The 11997-nt window shown below is 35.7% G+C and overlaps 1 protein-coding gene across 1 annotated transcript in view; it reads left to right on the top strand.

Annotated features, from left to right (window-relative positions):
• Nucleotides 1–11997, top strand: part of LOC103581197 (structural maintenance of chromosomes protein 1B-like) — a gene marked incomplete at both ends in the record, with an annotated part of 28112 nt that overhangs the window by 13063 nt on the left and 3052 nt on the right. Inside the window, 4 exon segments of the mRNA XM_008563086.1 lie at nt 1719–1801; nt 2697–2904; nt 5999–6184; nt 8242–8421. Of these exon segments, the coding sequence (XP_008561308.1) occupies nt 1719–1801; nt 2697–2904; nt 5999–6184; nt 8242–8421 (657 nt within the window).

An 11997-nucleotide genomic window follows, 5' to 3' on the forward strand; every position in this document is an offset into this window, starting at 1 on the left:
AGCCTTCCCTTGCTCTCATTTTCTCCCCACTCCACTCCAAAAAAGAGACAAAAATAATTTCATCCTCATATAAGTATCCATTGTTCTTAATCTGTAACTATCTAAGGGCTTTTATCAGATTGCACAGAATTTACAGTTGATTGGTACAGCTCTACTAGATTGGAAGCTTCTTCAAGGCAGGATTCATAATCATGTCCATTGTAAACCTTGCACTCAGTACATGTCGAGTGTTGGTTGAATTGATATTGCCTTTTGAATATAAAAAGGAAATAACACGTCAGGGTGGAGAGAGACGGAGAAGAGCTGTACCTAAACTGAGTTCCCACAGGATCGATGACTCCCTTCACAGATAGGAGGGTCTGTCACTTTCCACAGGTCCCAAGATCTCTGGCGCTGAGCAATAGTTGGTTTTCTCAGACAACTAGCATGATCACACAGCATCTCAAGTCCAGAATGCCGAGTACCAGGGTAGTCTGATTATCCCACATTATGCGTCCAGCAGAGCACCCAGGTCCTGACACACCCCCTGTGGGATGGTGAGAGCAAATGGAACCCACGCCTTCTCTTCTCTTGTTGACCCTGGTCTTTTAGATTTTTCTCCAGTAAATCCTACTCTTCCACCTAAGCCAAGTCTGAAATTTGTCCCAGGCCCTTAGGTCACCACCTAAGAGACCCACCTGGCATGTTAAACTAATGACCGTCTAGCATGACACAGGGTCTGGGAGTGGCCAGAGTAAAGGGGCAGAAGCGCCTGTTCCCAGCTGGCTGAGCTTGGTCCTCTCCTCATTGACGACTCTTGCTCTTCCCTCTCTGGATGGAATTCTTACGTGAGATAATAGAACGTCAGTATGGGAATTCTACTTTCAACGCGTGTGAGTTCCTACAGCAAAAGAGCTGTCTCGCTCATTTTTATAACTCTGGCACCTTGCCCAGTGGAGGTTTCTTTAGTGAATTTGTGTGATAAATGAGTAAAACAGTATAATTATCTTGGAATACGCTTGTCTTTTTCCACTTGGAAACTGTGGTATTCTATTTTCCAGTGGTACACTGAAAAGAATTGTGGTTTTAATTTCATACACTCCTGGTTTTAGATCATTTAGTAATGGAGTAAGACAGATCAATCTTGCTATAGTACACAGGGTGAATTAGATGTGGGAAGGCTTAAAGACATGAAACAAATCGGAGATTACCACATTACTGGATTTAATGATAAAATGAATAGAACAAGACTTATGTGAAGTCCTTTCCCCAAAAGTCTATTAATTGTCCTATAAGTTGTTTACCATTAAACCAGACTACTGTCATTACTTGTCTCTTTCCCACCAGACTTTACTCCTTGAAGGCAAGAACTCTGTCCTGTTCATTATTGTATCTCCAGGTCCTACTCCATGGTAGCCAGTGAATAAATATTTATTGAATGAATTAGTTTGAGTGACAGATAAAAACTGTGTAGATATTTGAAAATAATCCTCTTGGACTTTGAAGCTATGAAAGTGAATTAGCTGGAGATCAAATATCCAGCAAATGGTGGAGTCAAGATTTGAACCCTGATCTGTGCAACTTCAAAGCTCTATACCAGACTGCCTTTTTAAACTTAAAATTTGCTCTCAGAAATATTTTCATATATTTATATTTGATTTATTTCAAATTTATAACAGCTTACAATGTTATAGAAAGTGTTAGGCATGTAATTTAACTGGTTTCTTTTCCTATTTCAGGGAAATCTAAAACAAATAAAAGAACAAATAGAAGATCATAAAAAACAAATAGAGAAGTTGGAGGAGGATACAAAGACATCCATGTAGGTATAGTAAAAAAAAAAACCACTCAGCTTTCTTACCTCTCAAGTGTCTGGTTATTTCTGTCCATCAAATGAATGCTCCCACTGATACAAAGTTCTCACTCCTCGACTCTTTTCTTTGTTTCCTCCATTGCTTTACATTTCATTGTAGATTGTTAAAGATTATCCTTGACTATATAAAAAATGAAATTTTTAAATTTTGGAAATACAAATGTGTAACAGTAGTGAAACTTTAAGTCTAGTTTGGTATTGCTATTTTTTTTTTTTGTCTTTTTTGTGACCGGTAAGGGGATCGCAACCCTTGGCTTGGTGTCGCCCACACCGCGCTCAGCCAGTGAGCGCACTGGCCATCCCTATATAGGATCTGAACCCACAGCAGGAGCGCCGCTGCACACCCAAGCGTGGCATTCGCCTGAGTGTGCCACGGGGCCGGCCCTGGTATTGCTATTTTTAATGAATGTAGTGAGTTATATCATGAAAACTAATGCAAGCTTACTTCAGAAAGTACATGGAAAAATAGAATTAAATGATAATATGAATCTTTCTATGAACTTTTTGAAGAACCCTCATACAACCTAGGTTTTCTGCAACTAAGGGTTTCTTTTTAATTGGCATTTCTTATTATTAAGCTCATGAGGATGGTTCTCATGATAGTAATCTGTCGTTACTATTTCAGTGCACAGAAATACATATCTTTTTAATCAACAATGAATGATCAAAATTGTTTTGCCCTTATTTGGTGTAAGGTTTATTGTATTATATTTTTTTATCGTTTCAATATTAATAGAGCACTACTCCATTCCCTTGCAATGCCAGATAAGAGTACGTTGTATCTGGTAATTCCTAAAATTTGGTTTTGCTTTTTGCTATATAATTTGCTGTTGTTATTATGAAGGGATTGCTTGAAAGAGAAGAAAGAGCAAGAGGAAACCCTAGTGGATGAAATTGACAAAGCAAAATCAAGAATGTCTGAGGTTAATGAAGAATTGGATCTTATTGGAAGTGAATTGCAGAATGCTGGAATTGATAACCATAAGAGAAGATGTCAGCAAAAGAGAGCAGAGACTCCGGATCACCTTAAAAGACTTTACCCAGATTCTGTGGTAATTAGAATGAACTATTAAAACAAGGCTAAGCTTTCCTGTGTGGTGAAAACAGTATATTCTTTTTTTTTTTCTTTTTGTCTTTTTTCGTGACCGGTAACGGGATCGCAACCCTCGGTGTCGTGCCCATACCACGACCGGCAACGGGATCGCAACCCTCAGTGTCACGCCTGCACCGCGCTCAACCAGTGAGCGGACCAGTCTCTATATGGGATCTGAACCCTCGGCGGGAGTGCTGCCGCGCTCCCAAGTGCCTCACCCTACCGAGTGCACCACTGGGCCGGCCCCCAAAAAACAGTATATTCTTATTTGGAACTATAAATATACCATTATTAGGAAGCAAAACAATTTAGAAATCTTTAAGTTTTATGCTTGACAATTTATATTTAAAGTATAACAGTAAATAATTGGGGTAAAATGTAAATTACTTTTGGTAGTGTCGACAGATAAGTAATTACTGGGGAGAAGCATTGACATGAACACAGTACCCAAAAAGTGTGAGTTATTGTCAATATCCCCAAAGGAAACGGGTGCCATGAAGTAGTCTGAGCCCCCAGATACATTGACTCATATGCCATGTTCTTCATGGTTTTAATTTAAAAAAAAATACTTTTCCAGTGACATCATTGGCATATTTTTATTCTATACGCATCTAGCATTGCTTATGGATGTCATCAAGAAAATACAATATCACCTGTTACTTGGGGTGTCACCCTCATGGCATTATTTCCTTTGGGATCAGGGGGTGGGTATCTGACTTGCTTGTCACTTGCATCATTTTACACTGTGCAGTCATGTTATGATGGCCTGTTTTCAGCATTTGACACTGTTAACCACTTGACGTATTTTGAAACACCTGCCACTGGCCTCCATGGTACCACACTATCATGGTTTTCCTTGTACCTCTCTGGCCACCCATCTTCATCTCCTTTACAGTATCCTTTTTGACTTTCTGACTCTTACATGTGGTTTTGACATCTGGATAATGATGGAGGAGTAAAGCTGGGTCACAGAATCTTTTGTCCACAATTTCTAACAAAAGGACAAAAACCTAAACGTATCAGTTCAACAACCAGTCAAACTAATGTCATAAACTTCAGAAAATGGTCATAGTCCAGGATATTAAAAAAAATGAAGTGTAGCATTGCTTGTTTTTAACTCTGCCTAAGCCAAGCGATAAGTTGACTATTTCCTAAAATTCTCACTTAGTATACCTTAATCTAGCAAGAAGTAAAATTATCTATATCTTTTTGCTGTTCTAACTGGAGGGAATTCGACTGAAATACTGGTGAATCAGGAAAGGTGACTCTCTACTGCTCTCTGATGAAAATGAAGACTCTATAGCTCCTCATTAAATTGAGAGGCCATTTTGAAGCTCTTTCCAAAGTGGATTTGTCCTCCTCCCCCAAGATAGAAGAACCTTCATATAGGATATTAATTTAAAAAATCAGAAGAAAGAGCAGAACTCAGATATTCAAACAGAGGGTAATCTTACAAAGCCTTAGCTGAGATCTCACTACGTTGCCCTCCAACCCCTGAGGTGGTGGGAAGGTGGATAAAATAGGAAATACTTGTTCCATCAACTGTTGCTCAAAGGAGTTAGCCAACTCAGTTCTTTGGGAAAGGTAATCAAGGAAAAGTCTGTCTACAGCCATACCACCCTAACCATGCCCAATCTTGTCTGACACCGAAGGCAAGCAGGGTTGGGCCTGGTTAGTACTTGGATAGGAGAGCACCTGGAAGTACCTGGTACTGTAGGCTTTAAAAAAAAAGAAAATGAAAAGATTATCACAGCAAATGAAAATAAACAGAGATGCCCACATTAAACCTAAGCAAGATGAAAAGATTCACTATGGCAGCTACAGCTATAAGTATACATAAAAGTAAAGAGAAAGAAAATATTTAAAAATACTTAGAGGCCTAAAAGTCCAGCCTAGAAAGTGACAGAACATAATCCCTCATAAGCGTTTTCTGCTTTGCAGAATTTAATAAGAGCTTGAATTCATAAAACTAGGATCAAATATGAGGATAAACAAAATGAAAAGGAAAACGTGGAGCTGAGAAAACAAATTAAGAACAAACATTATTACTGAATAATAATTAGTTTACATTTACTTAATGAATAAAATAGACCAATAAATAAAATAAGAATAAAATAAGTTAATAAGAAGTAGCAAGGAATTCTAATAAATAAATTAGAAGTAGCAAGGAAGTGAGCTGCACAGCTGAAAATCAAATTCTTGACCCAGAAGAAAAGCTTGAGATAATCACAGGTAAATGGAAAAAAAAAAAAAAAACAAAACAAAACAAAGAGATTTTAATGTTTAAGGGAAAGATAATAAATATGAAATACTATGATGAGCTATCATAAGGAAATTGTGTTCTTGAAGTAGAACCTAATAAATGGAAGAGAGTCCAAAGATAAACAATTAAATCTTCAGATATTCTAGAGACTATTGATACAGTATGTTTGACATTCAGACATATTCTAGTAAAGTTTTCGAACTTGTCTAATTCTTGATCATTCATGAGATCTTAGCTCAAATAACACTTCTTCATGGGAAGCTTTCCCTGACGTTTTAGGCCAACCCGATCTCTTTTATATACTCTCAGAGCACTCTTTTTTTTTTTTTTTGTCACAGTGACTAGCTCTGTGTTGTTACATGCATGTGGTTATTGACTGTCTTTCTTCCTTACTAGACTGAAAACTGTATGAGATCAGAGAGTATCTGTTTTATTAAGTAATGTTTATCCAGTGTCTAGCTCAGTCCTGCATATAATATGTGCCTCATAGATTCTTGTTTAATAAATAGGGAATGAATGAATATTATTTAATTACTGTAGTTTTAGAAAATATTTTATTACTTTGATAAACCTAGACCCTCTGTATTACTCTTTTCATAAATGAAGTGACATGCCTAAATGGACATTTCATAATAAAAATTAGGTCCATGTGAATGAGACTATTAAATTATCATGTTATAATTTTATAAATTACGTTTTGTCTGTGTTGCTTTGTTACATGAGAAAACAGTGAATTATATGTTCCTCACTAATATATTTGTTTTTCTTTCCTTTCTTGAAACCTGCTAAGTTTGGAAGACTGGTTGACCTGTGTCATCCTATTCATAAGAAATACCAGCTGGCTGTTACTAAGCTTCTTGACCAGTACATGTTTGCCATTGTTGTAGCCTCTGAAAAAGTAGCAAAAGATTGTATTCGATTTCTGAAGGAGGAAAGAGCTGAACCTGAGACATTCCTTGCTCTAGATTACCTGGAGGTAAGAAATTTGTAATGTTTGGTATTTAGTAGTGATAAAAACTTGCCTGTTATATAGTATGTCTTTATTGCCTAAAACTATGGTAGTGACTGAAAAAAATCGTTGCCAATTAGCCCGTCATTTGAATGGCTGTGTTAATGTAGTGGCAGGCAAGGAATAATATCAAGTAGCTGCTATCTTTCTTGATATCACATCATTTTTTTCCTAATCTGGTTTTGCCATAATTCTATCTTGGTGACTCTGGTGCCATTTCTCTAGCAGTACACCACTTGGCATACTAGCCAGCATTATATTTTGCTCTGTAGCAAAATACAAACGCTCCTCAACTTGACCATTGCTTTATGTCACGGTAAACCCATCGTAAGTTGAGAATATCATCCGTTGAAAATGCATTTAATACACCCAACCTACCGAACCTCATAGCTTAGCAACACAGTGCGCTGCAGGGTATCGGCTGTTTACTCTTGATCATGTGGCTGGCTGAGAGCTGTGGTTTCCTGCCATTGCCAACATCACAAGAGAGTACCATACCACATACCACTAGGCCAGGGAAGGATTGAAATTCAAAATTTGAAGTACGGTTTCTACTGAATGTATATCATTTTCACACCATCGTAAAGTCAAAAAAATCATAACTTGAACCATCATAAGTTAGGGACCATCTAGATAGGAGATTGATAAGATGTATGGTCTGTGGGCGAAATGTCAACTCAGTCTCTGTTGTGAATATATGGTCCATTGTGTCAACTCTTTTTGGGGCAGGCTAAATTTTGAGCCTTGAGTTATGTGTTGATATATGTTCCCATATCCAGAATTTAAATTCCTGCAGCAGGAACTCTATCATATCATAATTGATATTGTTTGTGATTTTTTATTGCCTACCAAAGATAATGTTCTATTTGATCCGGCAGTCCAGACCCTGAACTGCAGGCAGTGTGCATAGTGGTTAACAGCACATGCCTTGGAGTTGGAGTGCCCTGAGTTTGAGTCTCAGTCCTACGTCTAATTTGCTCTCACTAATTTGTTCATAATTTTTCTGGGCTTCAGTTTCTTCATCTATGAACTAGAAGAATTAATTCTTACCTTATTGGATTATTGCAAGGAATCATTACAGGTAAACCACCTGGCACACTGCCTGCACAGAGGAGGGGCTCAGCAAATGCCAGCTGCCCATTGTACTAATACACTTTTGCTTATACCGTTTGCCTCCTAAAACTTCTTAGCCCTAATTCATCTTCCTATTAAAATCCTGTTCTACTTATTCCCCACTTGACAAGTTTTTCAAGGCAAACTCATTTTTAAAAACGTCTCATAAAGAAGTATATCAAATATAAAGGGAATACTCATCCCTTTTCAGTCTCCAGTTCCTTAATAGTAACTACTTTAGATTGCTCCCATACACTTCAATTTATATAAATATATATTCGCAGGTGTATATACTCGTCTGTACGTGTGTATATATATATAACACAGGCACACATATACACATTTCGGTTGTATGTGTATTTGCTTTGTTTTGCTTCGTTTCACAAAAGTGAGATCTTACTTGCAGGTTTTCCTTATTACATTGCAGGCACTTTTTTGATCTGTTTGTAGATCTAACCTAAGAGTCATGTCTAAGAAGGTCTGAAGCCTTTCCTGATCATTTATTCCTAAAGTGTTTTTTAAGTGCCCTAGTGTCGTACCGCTCTTTTGACACATATCTAAAAGGATATTATTTTCCCCTACATTTCATGGTCTTGAGAGCATGGAGCACTTCTCATGCATTGTTTTCTCCCACATAACTAGTAACAGCGTTGAATTTTTCACCCACATAACTAGTAACAGAGTTGAATATGGACATTAAATCGTCTGGGTTTTGATGAAGTTTATCTTTAATGTTAATGAGCCAATGGTGGGATATAGTTCATCATGTTCATGTCATACTTTTATTATGTGTAAGTGCACACTATTCATTTCCTGTCACGCCTGTATGTGTTTGGTGAGAAAGAACGTAATGAGCAGTTGGTTTATATATTAGTATATCTAGTATATGAAGTATTTTTTAATCCTTTTAGATCAAGCCAATCAATGAAAGATTAAGGGAGATTAAAGGCTGTAAAATGGCGATTGATGTCATAAAGACTCAGTTTCCACAGCTCAAGAAAGTGATTGAATTTGTGTGTGGAAATGGCCTTGTCTGTGAGACTGTGGAAGAAGCCAGGAGTGTTGCGTTCGATGGACCTGAAAGACGGAAAGTAAGAAAAGATTTGTACTGGTTGCACTTTTGGATAAATTGAAGCAGTATTTATAAGACTCATATATTACACAAACAAATATTTATATGTGCTTCCATATGTTCTCTTTTATCAGGAATCTAACATGGGACCTAAGATGGTTATGGCTTCATTACTTTTTATAATGTTTAGTTGAGTTTTTTAAAATTTGACCTCTGTAGCGGTCCTCAACATCATAAATTATATTTTGGAAAATAGATTTATTGTAATTATACCCTAAAGAAGTTTTTTTTTTTTTGTACTTTATATGGAATAAATATCCTTATGATCCTCAGATTTTCCCTGCCCTTACCTACATGGTACATGTATTTTTGTATACCAGGAAAGATTTTAGGTGCTTATTTTCATTCTGAGTTAATTCTTCTATTGCTTAATGGAGATACCGCCTTTTACACATTGAAGGTTTAACACATTTGAATTTAATGAAAGCACAATTGAAATGAGATAACTGAATACCAAGGGAATAATTTTGGTTTTTAAAATAAATATTGTTTCACTCTCAGTTGAATAGAGTTTGTATTTAGTTGAGTGATGTTAAATTCCTGAAATTATCTCTCTCTCTCTCTCCTTTTTTTTTTAAAGGTACATTTGTGATGAACTATAACAGTGTTAAGGGCATAAGCTCTGAATAAGACCAGTGATTCTACTTAGCAATTAATTATGTGACTTAGGCAACTTTCTAAACCTCTAATTTTTGTTTTCTCATCTAAATTGGTGAAATGATATTGCCTCTTTCCTGTGGTTATGAGGATTAAGTTAAGTAATAACATGCAAAATGCTATTATAGTGCCTGGAAAATAACTCTCAGATGATAGTCGTTTTACTGTTTACTAGTCAGTTAACACATTTAATCTGGAATGTCCAGAATTGCAAACAGGCTATTCTTATGAGATGTAAGTATTTCCAGTATTAAATTTAGTGACTTATGTAACATGATTAACTTCTCATACGTTCGGTGCTGCCATCTATAATAATGTTAATAAGGATGAGATTACTGTCTTTTAGTAATTACTGTCATTGATTTCTACATATCAAATGTAAGCAAGTGTAATAATTGAGCTATTAAGGTGTCTTCCTTATTTTGCTACCTCGTTAACTAAAATTGACCTGTATATGTGTAAAATTGACTTTTGAAGATTTGTCTGGTAAATTTAGAGAAGTCACATAAGGAAAAGACTGTTTATTCCTTTACTCAGTAGATATTTATGATTTGTAACTTGTTCACAATAACAAGCTTTACCCTGTAGGTTGTATCTTGTTCTCATCAGTATTTCAAAATTTTAATGTTTATTTGTCTAATTTGTATCTTAACTGTATTCCAGGAACTTTTAGAGAATTTTCTGTGTTTTAGATTGGGTACAACAATTGGATAGATGTCACATTTGCACAGAAATCATCTGATGTCTGCAATTTGTGTTTTTGGTTTTCCATAAACTTGAAGTTACGTTTTAGAATTTTCTTTATTCAAACATTGCAAGTGATATCACAAAATATTCTGGTTTATACATAAACTATAGTATATATAATCTATATACATAACTACAAACTACATAAGTTAACAGCAATTCTGCTAGCTATAGTTTTGTTACCGTATTTTTGTAATAATTCAATTTTTAAATAATTCAAAAACTATGTACTAAAATTTCAGAAACTAGAATCTCTTTACATATATTGAATTATTCCATTCACCCCCCTTAAACAGAGTCACAACAGTTATTTGCTTCCTTCTCCCATAGACTGGTTGTTTTTAAAAAATATATATAGAAAGATCTATTTATATTTTGCCCTTTTAACATGATGGAGCAAAAAAATGTCATTATATAGCTGAATGATTTGTGAAAAGATCATTTTTAAAAATTTGCACACATTGTACAAGAGTGAATAAAAGTACCGGGTACCACTTGAACGAGTACCATCGGGAATAAAATATACTTGAATTTAATCCTCATAACCTATATCAGAATAAGTTCTGGATGGATTAGAAACGTAAATGTGAAAAATGAAACCGTAAATGTTTTAAGAGAAACCATGGAAAATTTTTCTTAATCCCAGAGGCAGCAATGCCTTTACAATATGACAAAAAACCCAAAAGCTATGAAAGATGGATAAATTCACCTAACATAAAGAATTCCTACATGGCAAAAACTACCATGAGCAAAGTAAAAAAGAAAATGGCGAGCTGGGGGAAATATTTGCAACTCATGGGAAAGAACAAATTTTCCTGCAAATCAAGGGAAAAGAACAGTAATACAGTGGGAAAATGTACAAAGGATATGAACAAACTTGTTTTCATAAAAGGAATTATAATAGCTCTTAATCATGAAAACTTAACCTCACCTGTAAGATGGGAAATACCCCTTAAAACTACACAGAGGTTCTGTTTTCACCTGTCAGACCACCCAGCATCAGAAGGTTGCCCAGCATCAGAAAGTGTGACGACATTCTGTGGGAAGGAGGCCTTTCCCTCACGCTGAGAGTATAAGTTTCTAACTGTTCTGTACAGGAGAATTCCTAAAAGTTGTACCTTCTAGCAACTTCACATATAGATCATTTTCACTGTATGAAATGATGTGTGCACAAGGTTTATCCATTGATTGATTGTGTGCAATAGGAAAAGTTGGGACCAACCCAGATACCTATACAAGACTAGTTCAGTAAAATTAGAATACATTCATAGAATGCAGTACTATGCAGCCTTAAAAAAACATGAAGCTCTTGATGTATGTCCAAGTATGAGACAATCTCCAAGGTGTGTTCAGTTATAAAAACAATAAGTAGACAATTTGTGTAAAAATAGGGAAGAAATTTATGCATGTAATTGTTTCTATATGCAAAAATATTTCTGGGAGAATACTCAAGAAAATGACAGCATTAATTATGTTTAGGAATGGGAGTGGTTTTTGGGGCCAGGAATGGCAGGGACATTTTTCATTCTACTTTTTCATATCTTTTTTATATTTTGTGAATATCTTACCCATTCAGAAATAAAAGGTTAAAGGATATTATTTTTTATACAAATAAAAGAGTACTTAAAAATACACTATACTTTGCATAACACAAAAATTATAGGAGAATCTACTTCAACATCCTATAACACTGGAACAAGATTTCTTGAAAGAATTGAAGTTGGTTCAGGAAATGGTTGGTTATCCTACAGAACAAGTTTTTAATGCCAAAGAATTCATTCTTTTTGCAGGCCCATGCCCTCTGAACTTTTATGTGATGCTATTTAAAAATTTCCTCAACTCCTTATTTTATGTGAGATCCGGTTGTGCCAGCCAAGGTATTTTTCAGAATGTAACCCCCAAGGTAGGCAGGGATTACGGCACTGAGCAACTCTTATGAGCTATACGTGAAGGAAATTGCAGTCTGGGGGGAAATTGTTTTTCTGGAATAGCAGTTTGAGTGTAAGTCAAATGAAAGAAGGTTACATGAGAGTACATTGACATTTAGCAGAAATAACTTATTGTGTACCTAAAAACTACTGAAAACTCCTAAGTTTCGTGATTCTTTGTATTGTCGCCTACTACATGTTTA

This window comes from Galeopterus variegatus, unplaced genomic scaffold, assembly GCF_000696425.1.
Source record: "Galeopterus variegatus unplaced genomic scaffold, G_variegatus-3.0.2 Scaffold12533, whole genome shotgun sequence".
In the NCBI taxonomy this organism is placed as follows: domain Eukaryota; kingdom Metazoa; phylum Chordata; class Mammalia; order Dermoptera; family Cynocephalidae; genus Galeopterus; species Galeopterus variegatus.